This window comes from Coffea arabica, chromosome 5c (genome assembly GCF_036785885.1).
Source record: "Coffea arabica cultivar ET-39 chromosome 5c, Coffea Arabica ET-39 HiFi, whole genome shotgun sequence".
NCBI lineage: Eukaryota > Viridiplantae > Streptophyta > Magnoliopsida > Gentianales > Rubiaceae > Coffea > Coffea arabica.
This window is the reverse complement of record NC_092319.1, coordinates 47,914,656-47,941,133: the sequence shown is the minus strand read 5'-3', so window position 1 is coordinate 47,941,133 and position 26,478 is coordinate 47,914,656. Positions and strand designations below refer to the sequence as shown.

Below are 26,478 nucleotides of genomic sequence, written 5' to 3'. Positions count from 1 at the left end.
CACACAATCCAACATCTCGCTGAGATAAGAGTGCTTCACCAAAGCAGTTCAAGGAATCGGTGCATTTGTACTGGCTTCCCGTCCTTTAACCACAATTTACGCATGGCTTCAGGTTTCTGGCCACTCCTGTGAGAGCTTACAAATGTCTGCGCCATACTAGCAGAAGTCCAAAGGCGCAATTCCAAGTAGACAACCACCATTCATCAGGCTGTATCTCAGATGAGTCGTCCTTGGGGTCTTAAACAACCATCTTAGATGAAGAAGTTGTGTCTTCTGGAGGAAACGATCCAAAATGAATGATAACTCTTGGTTAAGGTTCAAAGCGTCAAAGTGAGCACCATTTTTCCATTCTCTTGGTTCTTTCAACAATGACATCCAGTGGCCGCTGATCATGCTGTTATAGCTGATGATATCAATAATATGAATTCTGCAGTACTGAAGAATAGAGGAGAAAAAAAAAACAAGATTCAGCCCCAAACAGCAGTATGTTTAACCATTCGTCAACTCATCATAGGGAACTTAACTAGCAATACAATTTATCACAGTTGGTGACAAGAATGTAGCTCAGTTTGATCAGTAAAAGGCTCCACTTTTGAAAGAAATGAGGCTATACTCGACGAACTAACTAATGCTTCTTGTATTCTGAATATTGGACTGAACTAGGTAGTCAGTTGGCAATGACTCTTTTCTTTCCTGTGCAGGGAGTACAAATAAATTGTCAAAAAGAGGGAAGGTATCTTTGTCTATTGTCAACTTAAGAGCTCAGGAAGTGCCATTGAAATAAGTTTAGTTCAGTAATTATGCTTCAGACATCTAATTTGTATGGTCTGAGATGTTACATATGAGTAGATGTATCATCAATTATTTCAAGTTGGCTAAATGATTTATAAACGGGCACCAGATTGGACTGTTTTCTGTCTGGTCCGTAGCCTGGATCAAAGACGGTGACAAGGGGGAAAAACTTCTGGTTTGACTATTACACTTGCATTTTCTGTTTATAGCAACACCGTTTTGGCTTTCGGTTTCTTTTAGTTGGGCCTTCATTTTCTGGACTATGACTTGAATTCCAAGTCATGGGAATTCAAACAAATTTCCCTTTTTTTTTGGGTAACAAACTTGCCAACTTTCCTTCAGCTTAATGTTCAGTAGGTCCTAAGACAAATGAAGTGTACATATCAAACTGCAGGCGCAAAGCAGGCAAGCTGGTCATGATGTCTGTCAAGTATCCATATCAAGACAGAAAAGGAACATATAAAAGACTTTGTTGTTAGAGATACACAAGCAATGTACAACCCACATACACACATATATAATGGAGGGACAGGCTCAGAAAGGAAAAGATTTATTCATTTGCCAAACTTCTTTCCACACCAAAATACTGTAACTTTTGGTCGATAAAGTCATTCTTATGTCGATATCTAACCAGTTCAAGCATAAAGTGAGTTTCTGCGAGATCAGACACGACCCTAAACAGTGACACGAAAAAGTAAAATTATACATTTTTAGGGTAACTTGTAGTGACTGGAGACAGCAAGGAATTAACAACTAGGGAAGAAATTATTCTCCTACTAACAAAATAAGCAAATACACCCAATAATTAGGCAATGATAACAAAGCACTAAAGATAGACTACACTCTTCATTAGAGTTTTTAGCCTTCTGTAATCGAATCTTATTCAAAAATCCAAGCAGAAAGAGAATTGGTTGGTGTTCCTTTCCACCCAACAATTAGAGCTTTCCCATCCACATCAAGTGTACAAGAATTACCACAAGCAAAGTTCTTAAGAAGCAAATTTGCTTGATACAAGGATGACATGCTTAATTCTACTTCAACCATCCCAAACCGTGCAAAAAACTCCCTCCAGACATTGATTTTCACATGTCTGATTGTCCTTTCCTCCCCCTCAGCTGACACAATATTTTTTATTCCCTTACTGAAGTAGATTGATTCCAGGACCATTCTATTTGCTTCGTCATCCTTTAGACAATCTTCAAAGGCATCAAAAAATGCACCATAATAAAAGAGAGCTTCAGTGAAGCGGTTCACAAATACTGGGGCATTGTGATTTGCTTCAACTTCAGTAATAACAAATACACGAGGATTAAGATTTCGGATGACTCCCATCAAAGATTCCAGCCTGTCTGGAGATCCAATCATCATCATAAAAAAGTATTCTGAATAGACTGCAACAGCTTCCTCATCATCAAGCTCAAAGACATTTCCATGAAGGTCTAAAATATCATCTAACATCACTATACTAAAGGAGAGAGGCAAGCTAAAGGATTCGGCAAAGCTTACTAATCGCCTACCTGTTGCCTCTATCGCTTCCCTGCAACTAGTTGCAACAGCAGTTATCTTGAGATGCTCAACAGGACATTCAGATCCAGCTGCAAGAGCTTGTATTAACATGGTGTACTGTGTTCCCAGCCTGACCTGGAGGTCAATGATGTGGACCTTTCTCGCATCTTCAACCTGTTCTATGATGGCTTGAATTCCAGCAAATTGGCTAACATGAGAGAAAGGTACTGCTTTTTGGAATGCTAGGACAGTGGAGTTGATCGTAGCTAAAGTATTTTCAACAGACTTTGTGAGCATCCTCCCAGTACCCTGAGATCTAGATCTTCCAGTTTCTCTATCAATTCGCTCATGAAGAGCTCCTGAAAAATAGTGAACTAGACGCTGAACAGGGTTTCCTTTGTCAAAGCTTAGCTTTTTACACTTCTTCAGGAGTTTTCCTGCTCGATGAAATTGCTTCTCACCTACTTTCTCAGCAGCAGCTAGAAGATGCTGGACAAGTTGTACATCTTTAGTGTCTTCCTCAGAGAGGCCAAGAAATGAACTGGCATATGGGTGACTAAGAGTGGAGAGTTCACTCTTTGCTGTGGAATTAGATGTATGAATGAAATTTTCTCCAGCTAAGCGCAAAATTGCAAGAGTTGATAGCTTTTTCTTGCTTATCCCAGTGCTTGCAACGTCAAAGTGGGATATGTTTATCTTTTCACCATTCAGTCTTCGCAGCCTACTTCCATAGTTCTTCAGAATCTCCAGAGAGGTTGCATGTGGCTTCTCCTTGCAGGATTCAGCAAACTCTGGATTTCCAGGCTTGGTATTAAATAGTTTTCTTATCTCCTCAGAACATGATTGAAATGGTGGAGAGACTACATCAAAGTACAGATTATCCAAACCTCCAAAGTCCACAAACTGCTGCAGTTGCAGTTCGTGCTGATACTTAGACAAGGAAATTCTTTCCTCAGCAGTATTATCCTTCTGGTTGTCGAAGCTGAGGCCAGAATAAAGTGAAGTAATCTCCTCTGATTCTCCACCTTTTTCACCGCCTGAGGAATGAGTTCGAGTTCGTTTCTTTGCATTTCCTTCTCCAGCAACCTTTTTACCTTTAGGAGGAGCAAAATTATCAGGAAATCCACCAAGATCAAGTTTCTCAAGAGAGGACATCTTGTAGGACATCTCGATGTTCTCAACTTTGAGAGCTTTACTACCAAAAAAATCAGCTTTTAATGATCAAGTAGATAATACACCAATCTTCTATTTATAGAATCCTAACATTTACATTTCACATATGGCAAAGTTAATTGTTAAAACCTTCGAGTTACTTCCAGAAGGTGACCCTTTATTTAATTCAGCTGCAATAATGAGATAATCCTGCTCAGTTAATAAGTCAGTCAGATAGATACAGATAAAAGAAACAAAAACGGATAAAAGTAGCTTCAGACGACTTAACTAAGCTGAGATAGTGATATGATCACTAGGCCGTAGTCGTTGATATTACGCTCTTGTCTTCTACAGAGCAAACGTCAAAGCTAGCATCTTTGGTTTAGATAATAGTGGTTGACGATGATTAAGCTGAATTAATAGCTTTAAAATTCATTTCTAAGGATGCTAAGGACAGACATCAAATCTTGTCCTCGCTTTGGAAAATAACAGTTGAGAGTGATCTGTTTGTAATTTCTGCAGGTTCGTAATTGCTCAGACCACAAAGAGTGTGCATTCATTCAAGTGAAATAGTGAGAAATTCAAATAGTGTTGCAAAATCTTAGGTTCTAGTTGAGGGGAACAATTGTTCCCTTTTTGGTTCTGCCATTCTTTTCCATTGTTTGGTATTACTATAAGGTGAAATGTGTTTAAGCCACAAAAAAAAAGAGTGGCTAGCCTGAAGTTTCAAAGTCGGATCAGAAGGTTTAAGCAGAACGGAAATGCTAAGGTTTCAAAGTCGAATCAGAATCCAAGACTAGTCCATATGATAGCAAGCACTACATGTATTGATCAACAACTAAAGTAGAAGCTTTAGCGATGCGAATTGCTTATTACACTTGGTCTTTCTGGAGCCATTAGCAAATTATCTTAGGGACTATCGTCACATACACAGAAGGTAATCAAATAATCTAATCAACCGTCGAATATGTTAAATTTCACTCCAAAAGAAATGAAAAGCATCCGCAGGAAAATGAACAGAAAATTTTGTCCAATCCTGCTTGGCTTGGAGAATAGTTGCCCCATTTATATCTGCAACTGGGCTTATCAAGATTTGTTGAAAAAACTTGATGCCCAGGTGAAACCATCTGGGCTAACACATTATTTGTCAACGGTGACAAGAAAATTTGATTCAATGACTGAAGATGCCCCCCATTACCAAGGTTCAAAATCTACCTGGAACTTACCAAAGTCCAGACCCTAGTGTTGGATGATGGCCTCTTCTGCCGAGTAGCTCCATTAGTCGACAACAGAAATCGACAATTTCTGCGTCTCATCTCTGAACTTTGGAGAATACGTCTCAAACAACTGGGACAACCAAAATCCTATCTTAACATAGCCAGCCTTTCAATCCTCTGTGCTCCGTGGACATTGGCCGTCATCTTGAGCATCTTTTGGCCGCAAACGCACAATCCGTTGAACAAAATTCCTTCTCAAAAGTTGTTCCTTCGGCTATTGGCTTTTTGCTTAAGTCGAAAGAATATTTGAACCGGATGCATTTAACAAAAGAATGCTACAACCTTAAATCGTATAAAATGTCTTTAAGATTGTTTATATCAACAACACAAGTCTACTCCACGTTAAATCAGAGTGTCACCATTCTACCATACGCTCCGTGTAATTATAGGAATGAGATGATCGTTTGGAGCAATATGGATAAACATTTTATATCTTTTAGATGGAGGGATAGAATGGATATTTTATATTACTAAATAAAAAAATTAAACTACATATACATACATGTGAGGCTCAATTAGATCCTACAAGTTATTTGAGCCCCAAATACATACACATATGTGAGTTAAAACTCAAGTTTTGACTCAGCCAGTTTATGATTAACTCGACCGAACTTGATTAATTTATTCAATGACCAGCAAAGGAGAATCTTTCTGGAGATCATATCATCACGATGAAAGTAAAAAAAAAAAAGCGCTAGGCTGGGCTAGTTTCACTAGGCCTAAGGAAATTAAGGTTGGAGATTTGTCACAAATCCTAAACTACCTGATTATCAATCCTAAACAGCTCCTTCTGTTACTTTTGCAGTGCTCGTTTATTCCTTACTGCTTTCAAGTGCATTGGTTAGAAAGGGTATGCCACTTTATTGTGCGCAATCTTGTCCCCTAAACGGCAGCAAGTTTCTTTTATAAGAAAGACAAACCATTCCAGGCTGCATTTGGTTCATTTCTGATGTTCTGGATGTGTGTTGCTTTTCCAACTGTAGATTCTATTGCCAGACTCTGTATACTTTAAAGTTTTGTCTCAACCTAAAACTAAAAGAAAAGGGAAAATCATTGCCTTAAAAACACTCCGAAGACTGAGGAAAAATCGATTGCAGTCACAAGAAGTCGAAGAAACTACTTAATTTTATGTCTGAGTTTCTTATTCATAGCAACAAGAAAAAGTATGTCAAACTTTGACAGGTCGATACCCTTACAAGAGGTTGCAAGAGTTAATTTCTCTTTCGACCTTGCACAGTCAGGAGACAAGCAATACAGAGGCTAAATTGGATTGCAATTCATGGTATGTTCAAATTGGAGCCGACTCAGACTAGTCACACAATTCACACTCCAATCAGCCATATTCTTGGAAAACTTCCAACTCTGACTGACATTATTATGATCATGGCTGGAATTTCAGTCTTCATATTTGCAACAAAGTAGGTTCTTGTTTTCACCGAGTTCCATGCCCAAATATTTGTACTATTCTTTTGTTGGCCACTAAGAGTGGTAGGCGGCTCTAGAATGGCATTTAGTAAATCAGCCAACTTCCTTACCAAATTACAAACATTTGAAGATAATTTCGAATGCAATTGAGTGAAGCACTTCAGACTTTGGTCATCGGACTGACAGATTGCTTCTAATGACATGCACATCGAACACAGCAGAGTTCTTACTAAACCAAGGATACAAACACAACAATTTGGATAGAATTGCTCTTTCATGCTTATCGAGAGCAGAGATCTCGATTCTTTCATGCGTGATCCCTTGTACAGGAACATTCAACCTTAATTTTCCTTGTGGTAGAGTTGAAGTTTGTACAGTTTTAAGTCACCGTTATGCTGGATCTTTTCTGCATAACTAAGAGAAAAGGAGGCATGCATCTACATAGGACACTGAAGATTGGAGAAAAGGGAAAACCTTGATGAATTCCGATCACTATACATTTATACAGGAAGTACATCTAACACAATGAAAATACGGATGCAACCGTTGGAGTAAGCAAGCTGTTAAAGAATCTCTTGCATTACCACCATCATTCCTAAATTCCACTCAAATATCAGAGGCCGTAGGATCAGCAACTTCAAGATAAGACTCAAACATGACTGCACGCAAAATCACAAAGACTTTATGCTTGGTTTGCAAAAAAAAAAAAAAAAACAATCAACTAATCAATCTTAGTATCTATGTCAAGCAACATGAAAAAAAACCTGCATATGCATTTTACAGATTTAGATAGACAGTTAGGAGGACGATGACAGATTCAAAATATCAAAGTCCAGAACTGCATTCTTAGAATATTATCGAAACTTCCAAGCAGAAAGTGAATGAATTGGGGTTCCCTTCCACCCGATGATTAGGCCTTTTCCATCCATAGCAAGCGTGCAGGAACTCCCACAATCAAAATTCTTCAGCAACAAATTCGCTTGGTACATGGAAGACATGCTTAACTCAACCTGAACCATCCCAAAACGAGCAAAAAATGCCTTCCAGACGTTCACTGCCACATGTCGGATTGTCCTTTCCTCTCCTTCAGTTGCTACTATGTTCCTTATTGCCTGACTGAAGTATACTGATTCAACGAACATTCTATTCTTTGAGTCATGCTTCAGACAGTCTTCCAAGGAATCATAGAAAGCACCATAGTAAAATAGAGCTTCAATGAAGCGGGTCACAAAAACTGGAGAATTATGGTTTCCCTCGACTTCGGTAACAATCATCACACGAGGATTAATAGCTTTGACAACATTCATCAACGATTCCAGTATATCTTGCCTGCGAATCATGAACGTCAAGTAGTACTCGACCCAGACAGCAACTGCTTCATCAGCATATATCTCAAACAGGTTCTCATTAAGATCCATGATATCTGCAACCATGACTATGTTAAGTGAGAATTTCAAGTTCCAAGCCCGGGCAAAGCTTGCGAGTCGTCTTCCAGTCTCCTCAATTTTGACCTTTGATTTGGTTCCTATCGCAGTTACCTTAAGATATTCAAGGGGATTTTGACTCCTAGTCGCTAGAGCTTGCATCAAGATTGTGTACTGCATCCCAGTCCTTATCTCAAGATCGACAATATGAATTTTTGTTGCATCAGCTACATGATCTAATATACCTTGAGCTCCAGCAAATTGGCTAACCTGACTAAAGGGTATTGATTTTTGCATCGCAATAATGTCTGGTGTGATGCCTGACATCGTGTCTAGCATATCGAGGGACTGCATCTTCCCCAATCCTTTGGGAGTAACTGTTCCAGTTTCACGATCAATTCTCTCGTGGAGTGCACCAGAGAAATAGTAGACTAACCTTTCAATAGCATTTCCTTGATTAGAACTCAGCTTATCACATTCAAGGAGGAGCTTACCTGCACGTTCGAACTGTTTCTTGCCCACTAATTCAGCTGAAGCTAGAAGATACTGGACAAGTTGCACACCTTTGATGTCTTCCTCACCCAAGCCAACGAATGAACTTGCATAAGGATGGTTAAGCACAAAGAATTCAGAAGAAGTACCTTCGGAAGAACTTCGGATGAAATTTTGTGCAGCCAACTTTAGAATAGCATCAGTAGATAATTTCTGGCTAGTTATAAAAGTGCACCCCAGGTAACTTGGAAAATCCGTCTTTTTTGTGTTTGGATTGCATTTTCCGTGATTTTTCATGGAAAAATTACTGTAGCGATTTGATGTATGTGAGGGAAAAAGGTAATAGGGAAATGTGATCACGGAAAACGATGTAATTTTTTGACGGAAACCGGCAATCCAAACAAGGCTAATTTTCTGAACCTTTTCCTGTAGTTCTTCAGAATCTGAAGGGATCCTGCATATGGCCTTTCTTTCTTGGCATCATTAGGTTCTGAACCCTCGAAAGCCACATCATCGACAAGCTTCTTAATCGCTTCCTCACATGATTGAAATGGTGGGATTTCCATGTCAAAGTAGAGATCATTGAAACAGGCAAAACCTGACAACTGTTTTAACTGCTGCTCCTGATGCAATTTGGAGAAGATAACTCCATCAGCTGTATTGCAATGCACCTGATTCGACCCAGGGGCACCAGGATAAAAGGAACCAATGCCTCTGGATGCTTCCCATTCATCATCATTATTTGTAATCAGATGATTCCGTTTCTCTTCTTTCGCATGATCTTCAAACTGAAAACCTTTTGTAGAACCATACTTCCCAGAGACCCCAAGAAAATCAAAGTGATCGAAATGGAACATCTCCATTAGGACCTAAGACTTGAGAGATTTTTGCAGATTTTTTTTTAATGCTTAAAATTCTTGCAAACTAATCTTTATGTCCGCTTATTCTAGAGGTGATACAGTACTAGCACGATCAAAGCAACAAGTTTGATCGATGTTGGCGTCAAGTTTGAAGCGCTTTAAATACACAAGCCTTAGATTCTTTCTTGCAGCTGAAATAGATTTTCTGGAATAGCAAATAGCAAGATTTTGACTTATTCCAGCGCGTAGGAAAGGACAAACACAACCAACAATTGAGTACGTTTGATTTTGACGATCCACCTGCTTAATGCCAAAAGCTTCGAGATTAATCATGTCGTCGTTCGGCTGCGGTCGAATCTTTGGATTCCACATTGGACAAACGACGCAAAGAAGAATTAACACTTGTGACCAAATAAGGATCAAACATGTTTAGTTAACTTATTTTTTTACACGAAATCAACAAAGGTTACGTGATCTTGAGCTAAAATTTTAGGAGTCTGATCTGGGGACCCATTATTTTCCTAGTAGTACACCGTCGAATTGAACTGAATTCAACTAAGATTGATGTAAACTACTTGAAAAAAAACAGCTGGAGAAGCTCCAAGGTTGTGCTTAAAAAATTTAATGCGACAACGAAATGAAGACGCATTTTTAGCAGTATATTTTTCAGTCTCCAACCCTCAATATACAAATGACAAGCATAGAAGAGACCATTGGGCTAGAAAATGAAAAGTACAAATATTAAATTAAGTAAATATTTATCGTGAAAGTCGACTCATTTTGATCACTTACGAAGATTATTAAGAATCCAAAGCATATACTTTTATGTCCGAAGAACTATAAATTATATTCATTTTGATCAATTGTGAAGATTAAGCATCCAAAGTGTCCACTTGTGTCGTAAGAACCTTTCCGGAAACTAATCGAGCCTCTCTGATCATATCGTTTGACCACTCGTGAAGCTTGCAAACCTTTCCAGAAACCTATATATGGTCTTTCAATTTCCACGAGAAGGAGAACAAAAGGAACATCTCATAGATGTTTTATTTAGCTCATGACTTTTTTGACATGACTACAGATTTTTGGATAAATTTTTTAGGCAACACGAGTGTATATACTTTTTTTACCGAAACGGCAAGACTTTTGCTTATTAAATATGGGATATATGCCAGATGTCCTAATTTCAACTATGAATATAATTTTTGTATATGTGGCATATTTCTAGAACTACTAATGTAAAAAAATTCTACACTAACGTTGTATAAAAACTTAATTCAAGATTTTTGGACATGACTAAAAATTTTGAGCTTGTGAGGTCCCGCTCGCTAGAGGGCCAAATACATATATATATATATATATATATATATATATATATATATATATATAATAAAGTCATATTTTAATACTTATCCATTTATTTTTATCTCTTTCCTATGTGGCTATTTGATTGAGCAATGCTCTCTCAATGTCTAAGCACTCTTTGACTAGCTATTTTTTCTCTTGATTTCCTTTTGTCTTTATTGCTTTTTTTCTTATCAATTTTGGATAATCTTTCCACCAATATCTTTAATTTAAATTTTATTATTATCCTTATCACATGTGTTGTCATGTTGAATTCTCGATATGTTTCTTCTAACAAATTTCTATCTCACTCTTGATGACTCTTTTTAATTGACTCTATTAGAATCTTTCCCAAATTAAATTTTGAAAAGAACATTATCCTTATCATCTGAGTTGTATATATTACGGGTTCAATTATCTTTCTTTGCTCTTGTAGGTATGTCTAACATCAAAGTTTCATCCGGGGAAACAATGGGTTTGGTAATATGAGGGAGAGAGTGTAAGTTAGAAATCTCGAATTTGAAACCTTTCATTTATCCAACCCAAGTTCGAAACCTCCCACTTAACAAAAAAAAGTTTCATTTATAGTTCTCTACATAACTTTTACGATAAATTATTTGCAATTGTATTTTTTTTTTACCACATATGACTTTCCCAGGTGTTGTTGTGTTTTTATCAAATTATTAGGGGTTTCTAGGAAGCACTTTTTCAAGATTAATTATGATTTTTTCATCTGCGCTTTTTTTTCTTTTTTTTTTAGGCCAAAGTACATTATATTTGAAGGAGTACTAAAAAAGTAGTTCATACACAATTTTAGACTCTTCATGCTCAGATGATTCCTAGAATTTGAGAAGGCATACCTTTTTTTTAAGTGTAAATAGGAAATTTCGAATTCAAGACCTCTCACTTACATTTCATTTCTCCGTACTATCCAACTCAATCCTCCTTCCAAAGAAGGCATATTTAAATTACTAGATGGCAGTAAACAACCCGTTCTCTATTTCTCGACCTTGAAGAAATAGCCAAAACAAGTTCATTGTCTGAAACAACGTTGGGTGCACGGTGCAAAAACCCCAAATTCGAAGCCAGCAAATCCTAAACCAGTCTTATCCAAATATTGTAGTTTTAAGTAATTATATTTGGGAGTAAAAAGAATTTTTCATTCCACTGGAGATGTTTTAAAATTAGGAGTTTGTAGTAATTACGTGGCATAGAGAAAATATATAAAACTATTTATGCATAGAAAATTATGCTTTGATATGGTTTAAAATCGTTTTGCTCACATAAATAATATACATGTTTTTAGACAAATTTTTCATGGTGACACTATTTTGTTTTGTTTTTTTGTTCTGGATTAAGTTAAATTATTTTTGCCTTTTAGTTATCACAAAACTATCGTGAAGAAGCAAAATAGTTACAAATAAATATTGTCTACATCAAGGGGATTAAACACGAAATTCTTAGCATATGAGTTCAAAGGATCTTAAGCCATAAATGTCATATTATCACACAGTAGATTGTCAATTGTCATCACTAGATTAGAGCAAAATATTGAAGCAACTTCATGATTTAAGTTTTTATTTTTATTTCCTCATTAAACTATTTAATTTTAGTTTTATTGAATATTACATGAGCTTAGTTTCCAAAATGTTGTGGCGGATTGAAATGTATAAGATGGATATGGAGGATATCTGAAATGATTTTCTACTGGGCTTGTTTGCTCGGAAGAGAGGAGGACCTCGGTGCATTAGATTAGGTTTTATGAGTAGGTATTAAGTACGGTGGTCGACTGCATTGGAAAAATTGGTCTAAGCGGCCTCGATAATTTATGATTTGAGGTTTGTTGATCTGCAACGGCTGTATTTATGTGATATCGGCTAGCTGAAGGCCTGGAGGGAGAGGTCGGTTGTAATAGTTAACTGTTCGTCATATCCCGATTCAGTGATTTAGACACAGAAGAAAAATGAGGTCGTTTCTTGTAAATTTGGTACAGGCTTTCTTCAAGGAAGATTACTACTGTTATTGTGATTTGGGCATCATGATTATTTTATGGTAGCATACCTTTATCCTCTGCGGAGTTGGCTGTTTGGCTGTGTGTACATCGCAAACAATCACCCTTGGGGAATGAAAAAGAGCTGGTTATTCTTGCACTTGCACTTCATCTTTATTAGTGCGTCATTTCGTGATGATTATAATTGTTAGGGATCTTTTTCAGTCGCACTACCTGACATCCATTATTTTGAAGTCTAATGTGTGTTATCTTTCCTTGGTTCTCTTACCCACCGATTGTGATGTCATTTTAATTTCCATGCACTCTTGATAAATGACATAAATCAGACATTAATCTGCATGGATGGACGAGAAAAGAGATAGCTGTGTTAACATTTAACAGAGTTAAGGGAACGATTTCAGTTCTACATCAAAAAAATCGGGAATAGCTCAATGGTCAGAGGCGCTATTGTTTTATTCTTGCTTGACATCTAAATGCCTTTGCAATCTAACATTCTCCTCCGACGAGTCTTATCACGTTTGATCTTTTTCGATGGAGTTTTTACTTACATCGAATCACCCTTTTCCTTCCTCTTCCTCTTCCTCTCTTCTAGATTAAACTAGATTAGCTTATAAAAATTCTACAATTTTGACAAAAAAAAAAAAAAAAAAAAAGAGTCTTCTCAATAGCCATCCAATCCAAGCCGAAAGGCTATACGCGCTAAAGGGTTTAAAGCCAGACAAAATATTACGGACGAAATTACAGGACTGGGGTAATCCAATCAGATCCCCCGTCCTGAAAATGACAGCACGAATCCTTGTTGCAACAAAGCATTACTGCATTAGCAATACATATTCAGATTGTTTCTTGTAAGAAGCTCTTGAAAAAACCTATGAAAAAAAAAAGCTTTTCTCTTTTCTTGTGGTGGTGGTGGTGTTCTGTCCTATACATAAAGTAATACTGGAGGCTTGTGAGGAGCCATTATTGAAAATTTTACATGAAGAAAGATCGATAACATTACACTGAGCTAATCGTGCTTTTCTTTTCGTAAAGAAAACCGGGCAACAGAAGCTCGAGCTCGTCCACGGGGGACTTCTTGTCGCTTCTTGTTCTTAAGAAAGAGGCCCGGGGAAGATGATGATGAAGCCTTGGGATCACGCAAGATACAAACATCGCCATTACAAACAAATCGCCTGGACTCTTCTGACGACTCCCTGAAGCAATTCATGAAATTCAAGAAAGCCATAGACATGAAGATTCAGAAACAATCAACAGATAAAATGATTGTTGTAATATGTCTGGCCTCTCAGCTGTGTTCTTGAGATCCCATGGAATGCTTTATATAGGACGTGTAGAGGAATGAATGGCGAGTATGAAACGGCAACAGCAAATTGAATGGTTCCATGTGATAGAAAAGTCGCCACGGGCAAAATCAGGAGTGAGGTCAAACTTAAAGAGGGGTCCAAGGAACATAACATCAGCTCTTGTCGACAATTTTGACAAGAGAATATTATAATCAATCAATGACTTGTTTCAGATTTTTAGGGCTGAACAAATGGTGCAGAAGAAATAGGTCCAAAGCCACGTCTGGACTGAGTGTGGATGGAGTCTTCTTTGTGGCCCCTGACCAGCATAAAATAGACCTAATAATCCCTAAATTTTTGTCATTATATTATTCCTGTCTATAAAACTCGATTAATACTCATGCATGCGTGCACTTAAGGGACAGTGCAGCATGAGTTAACGAGTAATTGACGATTTTATTTCAAAATTTTTAGGACAAAATTGACGATTAATTACATTTGGTAATTAGTTGTTCTTTTTCTTTTCTTATTAGAACCGGAGCTTAAACCCACTGCCTTCTATCGTATTCAATCAGTGGGAACATAGCCCAGAGAAAATGAAGAAAGCTGAAATAATTGACAAACAATAACGCGATGTGCTGGTGTCTTTCTGGTCTAGTAATACGAGTGGATAATGGATATTTTCATATTTTTTGTCGTGTCCCATGACGTTTTTCTTTTTGTTTTATACGCGTCTTCGCGGAAAGCTTGGAGAACAAAAAATCGTTTCAGTATTGGTAGGTGGAGACTAGAGCGAGTCGCAAAAATCAAATGAAAAAAAAAAAGTAGTATTCTACGATTAAGCCTCTTTTCACCTTTTTTTGGTGTTTTTTGGAGGGAGGGGGGCGGGTGGGTGTGTGCGTGTGGAAGAATACTAGAATAGGCCATGTGTTTTGGAATCGAATTACGCACAATAGCTTTAAACCAGTGGTCAATACTGGTCATATTTTATTAATGTTGGACCAAGGCTTTTAATAATAATAAAAAGGGCAAGTTATCCATTTGACCCTTCAACTTTTTGTCTAAGTAAAATTAAGCTCCTCAACTATTTTTTTTCTGACTTTGAGCTCTCGAACTTGTAACATTGGGCACCCGTGACCCTTTTGGCTAGTTTATCCGATTTTACAACCGGAAGGCCAATTCACACGAATGTCACTGTGCTTTGAAGAAGGGCATTTTTGTCCGCATATTTTAAACAAAAAGGAAACAACTCCTTCTTCCTCCCTCCATTTTCCTAACACGAATGATTAGAATGGAGTGCCAGGAGCTATTTTGGAATGCAAATATCATGGCCAAAGAAAAACATGAAATACAATTTTGTAGTAACAATTGGCCAAAAAAAAAAACTTAAATTCGATGAAAAGAAACCCCCTATTTATGAAAATTAATTGCATGAACATCCAAAAACTAAAGCCAATAACACCAAATCTCGAAAAACCCTTCACAACTTACCGAACTTATTGCAGCAATCAAACTGAGATGCTAAACCCACAAACCAGGAAAGTAAGAAAGAAAGAAACAAATAATAGCTCTAACGGATCAAAAATGAACGACAAATAAAGCAGAGATAAATAAAAGATATTTATCCCCAAAAAAAAGGAAGAAGGAATCACCAAAATTCCACCATTCAATCATTTAAAGAGTCGAGGAAAGTTTGACAAGAAATGAAACCCAAAAAAAACTCACATCAGGTGATGCACATAGATATACACAAAACAACCGAGTCATCCACCTAGTAGATTCGAATTGGAAATTGAACCAAATAAATAAAGATGAAGATAAATCTTCAAGAAGAAAGATCGAAGATAAACAAGTAAAAGATTGACCCACGACACTGGATCCTCCTGAGCCAAGCATCATGAGTGAAGATAGCTTATAAAGCTTGTTCAGTCGCTAATGGATGATTTTGTGAAGAGATCGATTTTGTTCAGTCGCTGATGGATGGTTAGGAAAATGAAGGGAAGAAGGAGAAGTTGTTCCATTTTTGCTTAGAATATGCGGAAAAAAATGCCCCTTTTCAAAGCACACCGGCATTCGTGTGATTGGTCTTCCGGTTACAAAATCGGATAAACTGACCAAAAGGGTCATGTGTGCCCAATTTTACAAGTTCGAGGGCTCAAAGTCAGCCAAAAATAGTTAAGAGACTTAATTTTACATAGACAAAAAATTGAAGGGCCAAATGGATAATTTGCCCTAATAAAAATGTTGGTTGGGAACTTGGGTTGGCAGTCAACAAATTTACCGGCGCCTGGTTGTTTATCTACACTTGCAATCATCTGATAACAAATTTACCGGCGCCTGGTATTTTTAATGATTTGATAGATTTACACGGTGATAATATGTTCAGATATGTCAAACCGTTTGTTTGGACAGCGGATTATTTTTTCAAATATATTTGCTTATATTATCATTATAATTTTCAATACACCTTTTTAGCTCACATATATCACATCACAAAAAGTGTTACAGTAAAAATATCTCAAATAACTTAGAATCCAAAAGTAAAAAATATAAAGGCTGAAAAGTCATGTATACTTTTTTTCCAGTAACCGAAAGAAACTCACACATGCACTCAATTAGAACAAACAATGGAGTAATCCAAAAGAGCGACCCGAAGGCAATTTAAGGGAGACCCACAAGAAACATCCATCCAGCCAATTGGTGATAGGAAGATGCTCTCATGAACCTTAAACCCAGAGTGAAGAAAAGTCACATATACTTGAAATTTTTTTTAAAAAAAATGGATTTGTAGAAGGTGATGATGTATCAGGGTGACAATTAAGGGTCGATCTAGGGAGGATTGAGACCCAAGTTCTTGATAATTTGTTTTGTCTCAAATAGATAATTGAAATTTTTTTAAATTTAAGATTTTTGTCCCCTTAAAGATTTATAGTTATTTCATATCGTATGCTTAGAGTTAGATGTATTACAATTCGTGTCTTCAACATCGACTTTATGGTTTCGACCTGTTATGATATAGGTAAACATTTGCATTATACAATAAATAAATTGTTTTAATTAGTGCTGGTGCCTAAAAATAAATTCTTTATTACAATAATGTTGTCCTACTTACCATTATACTCATTCCAGCTTTCATTTTGTTGGAAAATGTCGATTTTCATCTCTAAACTTTAGACTATAAACACATTTAGTTCTCAAACTTTCTGCCGCAACACAATTTAGTATTTAAACTACCAAATTTTGATCAACTTCATGCTCAAATGAAAAACTAGTCAATTTGAACAAAATTTAAGTTGGAAGAGCGAAGATCGCTATTCTATTTTACTGATTTTAAATTGTGCAAGTCTTTTTACTTCTTTTCTATGTCCTGCTTGCATAATGTAACGCTGAGAGCATAAATATACAGCCAATCACTGGGGAGTCAGATTCAAATGAAGATAAGCGCTTACCCCTCCTCAACTTTGAAGAATTCTCATTGTTAGCTTTAATATTGTCCAAAAACTACATACACTTTTCAAAAAATTTCCTATATTCTTTTATTTTGCTCCCTAAGTTCTTGAAGTCTACAATTATCACTTACTTTAAAAATAATGACATGTCCGAAAGGAAATCAAATATTAGTTGAAAATTTTTTTTAAAAAAAGGAATTTTAATAAATGAGCCTAAAAACTTTGCTGTCTATTGTAAAAAAAAAAAAAGAAGTAATTATCACGTAGGTGTTTCAACACTATTATAAAAGGGAAGATTGGGTTAGATGAGCGAGGTGTCAAGTAAGATTTAAACAAAATAGATTACCCTCCCTAACCTCGATCTAACCCCGCCGCTGCAACCAATCAAATATCTTGTTGCATTGTTTTGAAACTGGACTTATCTGGCCGCATTTTCTTTCGGGACCTATCACAGCATCCACAAAACGTCTGAGAAAAAAGCGCAAATAATTTAGCAAAATTCTGATCTGGCCTTTGCCTAAATAAAGATGCAAATCCTGTCTAAATCCCTGGCTTTTCCCACCATAATCTCTCTCTTGCTTTCAGAACTTCGTTACCTCAAAAAAATCACGAGTTCGGTGTGAATGACAGCTATTAACGATCTTAATCAGCAAAAATGTCACAAATTACTACAAGAATAAGGCCAGATTTTTCTGGATCAAAATTCCGTTCCTTTCTTAAAGAATTCGTTCACTTGCATTGACATTTCATATTCTAAGAACAACCCATTAAGGATTCAACTGTTTCCTTGAAGGGTTTTGCAAGGAGGAGGAATCTATATGCATGTCAGAACAAATTTAGTCTTGAAGAAAAACCCAGAATAAAAGCAAAAGTAGACTTTCCAGAGCTGCATTTGTCTCGCAATCCAACATCTGTTAAACTCTTGATGACACAAAATGGGGTGGAAGGATGCTTGTTAGGAACCACCAGCTGCAACCTGGTTTGGTGGTCGCCGGAAGTACTCTCCGGCGGCCCATTTGACGGCGGGAAGTCCAAGTCAAAGGACCAGCCTTGCATGCTGGAAGACGGTGACGATCTTGACATCCAGGGTCCTCTCGAAAATAAGGGAGGTAGAGCAGCTGCGGGGGAAGAGGGAGACGTGATGGTGGTGAAAAAAGGGCCGTGGTCGGCTGAGGAGGATGAGAGGCTGAAAAAGTGTGTGGAAGAGCACGGGATAGGGAACTGGATAACCATAGAGAAGTATTCAGGGTTGGGTAGGACATCAAAGAGCTGTAGACTTCGGTGGACTAATCATCTAAGGCCAAATCTTAAAAAGGGCTCGTTTACCAAACAGGAAGAGAGACTTGTGGTCAAATTGCACAAAAAATATGGTAACAAATGGTCATACATATCCTCCAAGGTACCTCCTATCGTAGTATTGTGCGTACGTACATGTATAGCTGCAATTTATTTTCTGTAAATGCTGACTGTGTGATATATGTGCAATCTTCTGTTTTATGTGTTTGGTGTTGTTCTTTATACAACTATTTTAGATGGTTACCTGCAGTCCTTCTTGTTTCAAACACAATGTCTCTTTCACCCTGTTGATGTCTCTTTATTCTTCTGACGAGTGAGTCTTAATTGTACTTTGCAAATGCATGAGTTCGGTGCATTGTAATCTTGGGATTAGGTTTTGGTGCATTTTGTGTTGTAATTTGTGGTACTTGATTCGTTGCATTTCTGGATTTAGGCCCAAGATCAATGTCAAAGTTGCAAGTGAATTGCTTTTTGAAACTTATTGGTACAATTTAGATATAGCCAAATCATTCTCCTTCCATTTAGCGATTCATACTTGACTCTGAAATGTGAACCATTATGTCTCGCTTTAATTTGTATGTTGTCTTCTGTGTGATTATTCACTCTTGACGCTTTTGAGGGGTATGTGCAGCTACCAGGGAGAACAGACAACGAGATCAAGAATTTTTGGCATGGAAGGGTGCGAAGGTGTCGTAGAAAATTCCTACCTATCTACCCAGAGGACATTGAGGATGGTGGATCACGTGGAGATAGCTTAGATACTGATGGGAAGAACAATATCAATGACAATGATCATAACTCCAGCGCCAAGAATGGAACTAACAGTATTCCTTCATTCCCCTCCATTACGTTGCCTGAATTTCAGCCCCCACTATCACTTTCTGTTCCCTTCGAACAGCAACCAAGTCCTGTAATAAATCAAAACCCTGCTTCATTCTTTACTCCACTGCCTCGAACTCGGCTCCTCTCTCCACAAGAGAAGCCACTCCCATCACCGCATGGCTTCTTATCTTCACATTACCCAAGCCCTGCATGCTATCCAACTCACATTCCTCAATCACCCCTTAGTACACCTTCCCAAACTCAATACCACTCAATTCAAAGATCCCAATCAACTGAAACCCCTAATACAACACTCCAGAATCCACTTTTATCATTGCCACCAGACTGCTCATCTATACATCAATCCAACTCCCCTACTGGTCCTGCTTTCACACCTTTGAAACCTCCACCAGTTCTATCCCCTTACGTTGGTTATCTCAAGGGATCTCGAGGAAGCTCCAGCCTGCAGTCTTCACCAACTGCAGTAACTCAATCTTCGGCTCCTGCACAAGGGAGCTCTATCTCAGCAAAAGGATCTTCAGCACCTTCCCCCAAGATAGACGTTTCATCTTCAGTTACTTCTTCTCAATTTAGCTCAACCGCAACAGGATCCCTAATAAATTCTCCTAAACTGCATCTATCCGTACAACTGCCTACCGCATCTTCTGTCCCACTGCAGACTTCATCCCTGCCTTCTGCTCTTTCTTCTAGTAATCTGAACTCACCCAAAATACATGATCCCATGATAGCATCTCCACATTCTCCCCTCCGTTTGAACTTAACAAGCTCAATACCATTAGATTCCCATCTCCAACACAATCGATGTGCATCACCATTTCTGTTATCTTCTCAGTCATGGAATGCATCAAAAGCAGAGCCCCCTTCAGTCCAAACTCCAACATCTGCCTTGAGACCTACCCCTGAGATGAAAGACAGTGAAAGAAGTGTTGCGGTATTGGATGCTCCATTGCAGGAAGCTCAAGCAAAGGCAGACACCTTGCACAAGAATTCACCAGAAGAACTGTCTGTTGATGGATACCTGATAAACAATGACCTGCAAGGAAAGATATTGGTGACGGAATCTATCAGGGACAATGTGTTTTATCAAAGCTCAAGCGAAAGAGATTTCTCTTGCGAAAAGCCAAGAACAATAAACTTGCTGGGTCAAAGCTTGAAGCAAGAGAATACAACAAGAGAAACGCCAAAGACTGAAGATTTAATAAACAAAAGGTCATGTAAAAAAGTTTCGCATGATAAATGCTTAAAACCAGGAATTTTAATGGGGAAAATATCCAGAAGACAAGGTTTATTAAGTGAAATATCAAAGACGGGAGTTCTGTTAGTTGAAAGTGAGAAGAAACAAATTTTGTTGCAGGAACTCATGAATAACAACTTGACACAAGACGTTTTAGCAAGACGAAGTTCAAAGACTGTGGACCTGCAGTTGGGCGGACTCACTAAGACAACAAAGCTATTTGGTGAAAGGTTGAGTATTGAAGATCCATTGAGTCAAATCTCTGCAAGAAAAAGTTCAGTGGTTCAAAAATCAGAGGAAGGTGTGTCCATATTTGAAAACTTGACAAGTTTGCGGAACCAAAACTTGGTAGAAGATATTCTTGATATTAGCCCAACGAGGTCAACGTCTAATCCTGACACATTTGGTTTCTCTTACAGCCCAAAAGACACGACTACACAGTTCATATCAGATGATTTGCAATGGAACTTAAGCTCTGCTCAAGTTGTTGCTGGTGAAGTTTGTAATGAGATCTTGAGGGGAGGTGCACCATTGGCTTCACAATTGCAAGAGCATCAAATTGAGACACTTGGTCCTGTATTCAGCCACAGGCCTGAGCTGGTTTTGTCTAATTTTGGCTATGATGGGGGAGGTAAATCGACATGTGGTGAATTCTATGAAGGTGATCACTTGGATAAAAGCTCGAGGGAAAAATGTCCCGACTCTCCCAAAGGAGAATTTATAGAGGACCAGTCCCAAGGTGGTCAAGTTGTCAGTGGAGGTTTTATGACAGAAGGTATGTTGGTTTCGCAAAACTGGCACGAAATTCTACGAGGTTCAATTTCGGACCTTGACCAATATATCACGGCCAATTTGTTGAGATCACCAACTCCAGATGGTAAACTGAACACTCCTCAAGAATGTGGAGGTGGTATCATGGAAGAAGCTCTAAGCATAGAAGGTTTATCAAGCAGAAGCTTGAAAAATGGAGTTTCCCTGGATCAAAGCTCACGAGATATATTTGTTGGAGAAAGCTCAAGCGCAAATGTAATTGGATTGCATGAGGTGGCTTTAAGTGAGTTTGTTTCACCACCTAGGCAAACCACTGTAGCCCACCTGTTGACATCTCGTGATCAATTTAGTGAGGCTGGCTCTTCACAGTGCTATGAAGGTGAGTAATGTTTTCATTTCCTGATATGGGAATGAATATGGCAGAAAAGTACCTAAGAATACTAAGAACTTACCATAATTTGTTCATGGTTGAATCATTCCATTCCCACCATTCAATACCATAAGCATTTGGTGTGGATTTTGTATTCTCAAGTCCTGGAAATTGGTTTATCTTGTCCATTGGATATAGGGTCTAAATATAGTTTATTTGCATCATCATATTGTCTACAGAATACTACCTTCTTCTTTGGCCTTGGACAATAATTTACCATGCTGAGAAGCAACTGATGCAATGGCTTATTTTCTTCTAAGCTCAACTTAGTAATTGGAGAACAATTCATAAAGCTCCTAATCTGATTTACAACTTCCATTTTTGCCCGTGTCATTTTAATTGTAACTTCTTTTTTATAATTGGTTGGCCATGCTACAGGTCTTTTACATGTTGTTAACTTGCTGTGTTCCCCTAAACCTTCAGGAGTAAAGTTAAAGCAGGAGATAGAGGAACCCCATCCCTTGCCTGAAGAACTATCCAGCTTGCTGGAATTTTCCCCGACCACCTTACCAGATTGGCATGACATTGGTTGTGAAACTTCAAGCATAATGGACATCACTTTTGGGCTTGAGATGTATCACCTTCATCCTATCATGAGATAGGACCTTAAATGAGGTAAAAGTTTGGTTTCTGCAGTAGTCTTGCATAAGGTTAACTCGAGACATTTTGAACTCAAATGTTCTCACTGTTGACTCAGCAGTTAAAGACATTCAACAGTGAGAAACATTTTGGTTTCAATTAATAGGTAAAAGCGTGTCTCTTGAATTAGGATTGTTGGGTTTAGAGCACGGGTGAACTACACTCATAAATCAAATATAGTATGTAGCAAGATTTCTTTAGCGCTGGCAATGTACTTTTGATTTGAACCAACGGCGAATTTAAGTCTTGATCATCTTCCTCTTTTTTCCCCACCATAACCTTCCGGGAGAGCTTATCCTTATGGCTGATCAAGAGTGTTTGCTGACAAGTTTGGGTAGATAACGTTGCTTTGAAACAAGCTGAAGCACTTCCAAGGTTGACGCTGAATCCGTCCAGTGCGAGGATGTCATTGTTTAGTTTAGAACAAGCTGAAGCACTTCCAAGCTCGTCCAGTGTGACAATGTCATCGTTTAGTTTAGAAATATGCAGTAAACAATGAAATTAGTTTGTCTTCTTTCTCTATGTGTAATAGAAGTTCTTCACCAATGTTCCTAGTAGTTTAGATGCCCTTCGCGGCGAGACAACAACGATCCATGATTTTAATTTTTATTGTGAGCTATTATAGCACACTGGTATTCTCGCACAATAGCACTTCGACGCAGAATGCGTTGCTGAAATTGGTGAAATGCAGAACAAAGAAAAAGATTACATCTAATCGATTCTTGTAACTGAAACAACTATATGCCCTGAAGTATAATCCACAGACAAAAGTTTCCGCATGGAAAATGGATCTTTACCAGCCTACATCAGCTCCAATCCTCACTCACCAAATAGACCAGCAACGGTGCTGATCATAGCCGCCTCACACCAAAGAAAACCTACTTAGCATTTCGTGATATCCATTTTTTTTTTCAGCATCTAGCTGGTCGTAGAGAATTCAGATTTGGGATTAAAATGCCAGTATCATCCACACACCACATTAGCCCTTTCTTCCACCTCACTTTGGAATCATTCCTGAATTCCCAACAACTAGTGCAGGAAATAGAGATATTCTTGTGAACGCGTCAACTTGGACAATACCACAAAGCTTATTACCGGAACTACAATCTCCACCATGATTCAATGTGCAGCTTGACAGCCCACAACCAACCTCCAATTTCCGAATGTACAAACACAATTTGCGGTCAGAAAATGTTATCAAAATATCTTCATCTTTACTTCAAACATGTGAGAAGATAGAGAAAAGCCAACCAGATCTAGTACTGGTGCTCCGTGAAGGGAGCAATTTAAAAAATTTTGGAAGTGAAAAGGAGAAGCATCTTGTAATGAACAAGAAAACCCATTTCGTAGCATCAACATAATTCGAAGGGAATCAGAATATGCATATATAGATAATCTTCCTGGAATAAGTAAATATTACATGTCCAATAGAAACAAGGCAGATCTTCCAGAAGCAGTTCTTCAACCAAGATCAAAATTAAAAGATATTTACAAGTTCCTCTAAGATCTATATACATAGTTCAGGATGACTTGCACTTCAGCGGCTTCCAAAAGTATTCTCTCCACTGTAAGTCATATATAGGAAACCATCTTCATCTTTGTTTTCCTCATAAATTGCAGACATCATAGCAGCTGCAGTAAGAAGACAGATAAATATCAAGAAAAGAAAGGCTAAATTGCAAGTATGTATTTTAATCCTTAATCATATTAGGACTCATAAAAATAGAGAAGATATAAAACTCAAGTTCCTTCTTTACCAGTTGGAGGGAGAATGTTCTTGACAAAGATGAATATGGCCTTCTCAGCACTGAGCTTAATCCTCTTGCGGACAACATAGACAAATTGCCCAACTGTCAGATCAGCAGGCACCAAATACCTACAGATGACCAGAGTTAGAGAAAAGTGCGATAGCTGGGAAAGAAGGCTGCAGAAGCATGATGAGTAAAAGATGAGAAATCATATGCTGAAGGTGAAGAATCAGCTGAACTCATGATGGCCATAATCAGAAGAAAATAATTTCCTCCACTTGTTCTTCAGTAAGGAAAACAGGATTATGAATAACCAACTTTATATTTGTAGGAACAATTTAATATTTTCTTGTTACAAGCAAAAGGCACTTCAAACACTGAAGAGGCTAGCTACTCCAAGTAAGAAATTAGACACATTGATACAATTACCAACTCATCATATGAAGGCAAACATGTGAGATTATGAAGTGACTAACTTTTTCTTGTCAATGTCAGGTATATCACTCTTTTCAGCCTTTTCCACAATGACCTGCAAAGCAAAAACAAAGCAACGACATTAACACAGAATACAAGTATCAGCTATTGCGAAAGGTACAATCTTGCGAGTACATCAGACAGTGATTTCTTCAGTACCGGAATTCTATCAGGGTACTTCTCCCTGATTCGAGCTGCCTCAGCCTGTCGCCTTTCTGGAAAATCATATAACCATATCATATACTATGAACTAGAGAATCATAAGTGGGGAAAAAATCAGAGAAGGAACATGTTTTACTTACTAAATAAACAGTAAAAGAAAAAACAAAACAAACAATAACCATAGGCCTAATGGCAATAAAAAGCATCTCATATTTCTTGTAAATACACTAATACAAAATCTGTTCGTCCGTAAACTGTAGAAGATCAACTTTTTCATCATCTATTTCAGCAATATCTTGACATAATTCATTGACTACTAATCTTTTTTCCTTTAACTATCAAAACAAAAAAAACGCAATATGTACTATGTGCACAATCTCAACTGCAAGAAAATCAAGAACCCGTTAAGACAAAGAGTTGTCAATCTCAGCGACTATCAATCAACAAGCTAAAAAGCACAAAAGGATCACCAACTCAATCGATCCCAAATAGGAAATCACCAATAAAAAGCCACTTAATTATGAACAAAAAGTATAATCCAATCAAATCAAATCAAGATACCGAGAGGGTGCTCGAGCTTGAAGGAGCTTTTGGCCATGATGACGAATCGACGATAAATCAAAGCTACCTCTAGGGTTTCGCTAACTGCGATTCGAAAGGCCTGAAAAAACTAAAATTTAGGGTTAAAAATTAGAGCTTTCCCCTTTATCTTTATCTTTTTTTTATTCCCTTTCCAAGAAATAATCGAATTAAAAGTAAAAGATTGAGAAAGGCGTTAAACAAAACAAAAAAAAAATTCTACCTCGAGAGATCCAGACGGCGGTTTAGTTGTCTGATCAAAGGAATAATTACAGAACTGTCCTCTCAAACTGAAAATTGGGGAGGTTTTGATCGCATAAATATTGTTGCTGCCGTGTGGCCTTGCGTCTTGTTTCGCGTTAGAACTTCTATTGCTAAGGCTTTCCAAAACGTCGACGTTAGTAGCTTTGCATCATTCGATTAATTACATTAGGGAAAATGGCCAATTTAGTCCCTATACTTTTTTTTATTGTCAATTTAATCCTTACATAATTTTTTTGGCCAATTTAATCCCTAAACTTATTTATCGATTCCAATTGAGGAACTCTGCGGCGGCGCTACCTTGTAATTCCGATCAAACGTTTTAATTGAACACTTAAGCAAGGGTATTTCGGGTACTTCACTGCTGGGGTTCCTTTTCAAAAGTAAAAATCAAAATCAAAAGTGACCGGCACACTTTTATCACCACTGAGAAAAGCCCACCTGAAATCTCAACTTTTTCTTGCAAAAACCGACTGAAATCTTGCAAGAAATTTAGTCCTTTACAGGCACCTTATTAAAACAAATCCAGACAGCCTTCTTATCCCCAAATTTTATCCATCCCAAATAGCCTTGAAAAAGTTCTTGGATTTCCCTAACAAATCATTGGAAACCTGATAAAATACAATTCCATTGACCCAGATGTAAGTAAACAAGAATGCCAAGATCACGTACCCATATGCAGTTGATAAAATCCAAACAAAGTACATCAATGCCATGGTGTCGCGTCAGCCTAATTCAAGACCCCTTAGCAAGAAGTGTAAATCAACAACAGCATTTGAATCCTTGGTGGAATCATTAGCATCAGGATGTAACGAGGTGCTTTCTTGAGGGATTTCTAATGGCTTTGAAAGGGTTATAAAGGCAACCACACCAGACCGTACTGCGAAAGAGGCGCCATTGTCCACAATGGGGTCGGGCGAAAAACCCCAGACTGGGGTTGAAATTGGAGAGAATCACAAAGGTCCCATTGGGTTGGAATTTAGTGGTGGGGTTGAAGAGGGAGCGGGCTTAATCGAAATCACCCAAGAA

The 26,478-nt window shown here is 37.8% G+C and overlaps 4 protein-coding genes across 5 annotated transcripts; 1 reads left to right on the top strand and 3 right to left on the bottom strand.

Moving 5' to 3' along the window:
* Nucleotides 1-1,323: 1,323 nt before the first annotated feature.
* Nucleotides 1,324-4,644, bottom strand: LOC140007876 (scarecrow-like protein 18). Its single transcript, XM_072051450.1, has one exon. The coding sequence runs from the start codon at nt 3,463-3,465 to the stop codon at nt 1,672-1,674; it is 1,794 nt and encodes a 597-aa protein (XP_071907551.1). The 5' UTR covers nt 3,466-4,644; the 3' UTR covers nt 1,324-1,671.
* Nucleotides 4,645-7,006: 2,362 nt separating this feature from the next.
* On the bottom strand, nt 7,007-8,931 carry LOC140007392 (scarecrow-like protein 18). The gene is made up of 2 exons (XM_072050151.1): nt 8,489-8,931; nt 7,007-8,285 (listed from the first exon to the last, which is right to left on the bottom strand). The coding sequence occupies exons 1-2, from the start codon at nt 8,929-8,931 to the stop codon at nt 7,007-7,009; spliced, it is 1,722 nt and encodes a 573-aa protein (XP_071906252.1).
* Nucleotides 8,932-17,308: 8,377 nt separating this feature from the next.
* On the top strand, nt 17,309-22,852 carry LOC113690514 (uncharacterized). The gene is made up of 3 exons (XM_027208442.2): nt 17,309-18,411; nt 18,940-21,535; nt 22,010-22,852. The coding sequence occupies exons 1-3, from the start codon at nt 17,938-17,940 to the stop codon at nt 22,186-22,188; spliced, it is 3,249 nt and encodes a 1,082-aa protein (XP_027064243.1). The 5' UTR covers nt 17,309-17,937; the 3' UTR covers nt 22,189-22,852.
* Nucleotides 22,853-23,586: 734 nt separating this feature from the next.
* LOC113690512 (autophagy-related protein 8C-like) lies at nt 23,587-25,569 on the bottom strand. 2 transcript variants are annotated; one of them, XM_027208441.2, is made up of 6 exons: nt 25,412-25,569; nt 25,171-25,279; nt 24,607-24,662; nt 24,450-24,502; nt 23,983-24,101; nt 23,587-23,857 (listed from the first exon to the last, which is right to left on the bottom strand). In XM_027208441.2, the coding sequence occupies exons 2-6, from the start codon at nt 25,205-25,207 to the stop codon at nt 23,763-23,765; spliced, it is 360 nt and encodes a 119-aa protein (XP_027064242.1). In that variant the 5' UTR covers nt 25,208-25,279; nt 25,412-25,569; the 3' UTR covers nt 23,587-23,762. The 2 variants fall into 2 exon arrangements, with proteins under 2 accessions (XP_027064242.1, XP_027064241.1); XM_027208440.2 differs by having other exon boundaries at nt 25,171-25,270; nt 25,412-25,545.
* Nucleotides 25,570-26,478: the final 909 nt, after the last annotated feature.

What these genes read in the sequence shown, in the direction of transcription:
- LOC140007876 (XM_072051450.1), bottom strand. Translation starts at nt 3,465, where the DNA reads ATGTCCTACAAGATGTCCTCTCTTGAGAAACTTGATCTTGGTGGATTT.
- LOC140007392 (XM_072050151.1), bottom strand. Translation starts at nt 8,931, where the DNA reads ATGGAGATGTTCCATTTCGATCACTTTGATTTTCTTGGGGTCTCTGGG. An exon ending in CTGAAGAACTACAGGAAAAG is followed by an intron (nt 8,286 to 8,488) that starts GTTCAGAAAATT and finishes TTTTATAACTAG; the next exon opens with CCAGAAATTATCTACTGATG.
- LOC113690514 (XM_027208442.2), top strand. Translation starts at nt 17,938, where the DNA reads ATGACACAAAATGGGGTGGAAGGATGCTTGTTAGGAACCACCAGCTGC. An exon ending in GGTCATACATATCCTCCAAG is followed by an intron (nt 18,412 to 18,939) that starts GTACCTCCTATC and finishes GGGTATGTGCAG; the next exon opens with CTACCAGGGAGAACAGACAA. An exon ending in CTCTTCACAGTGCTATGAAG is followed by an intron (nt 21,536 to 22,009) that starts GTGAGTAATGTT and finishes CTAAACCTTCAG; the next exon opens with GAGTAAAGTTAAAGCAGGAG.
- LOC113690512 (XM_027208441.2), bottom strand. Translation starts at nt 25,207, where the DNA reads ATGGCCAAAAGCTCCTTCAAGCTCGAGCACCCTCTCG. An exon ending in CAAGCTCGAGCACCCTCTCG is followed by an intron (nt 24,663 to 25,170) that starts GTATCTTGATTT and finishes ATGATTTTCCAG; the next exon opens with AAAGGCGACAGGCTGAGGCA. An exon ending in AGTACCCTGATAGAATTCCG is followed by an intron (nt 24,503 to 24,606) that starts GTACTGAAGAAA and finishes TTTGCTTTGCAG; the next exon opens with GTCATTGTGGAAAAGGCTGA.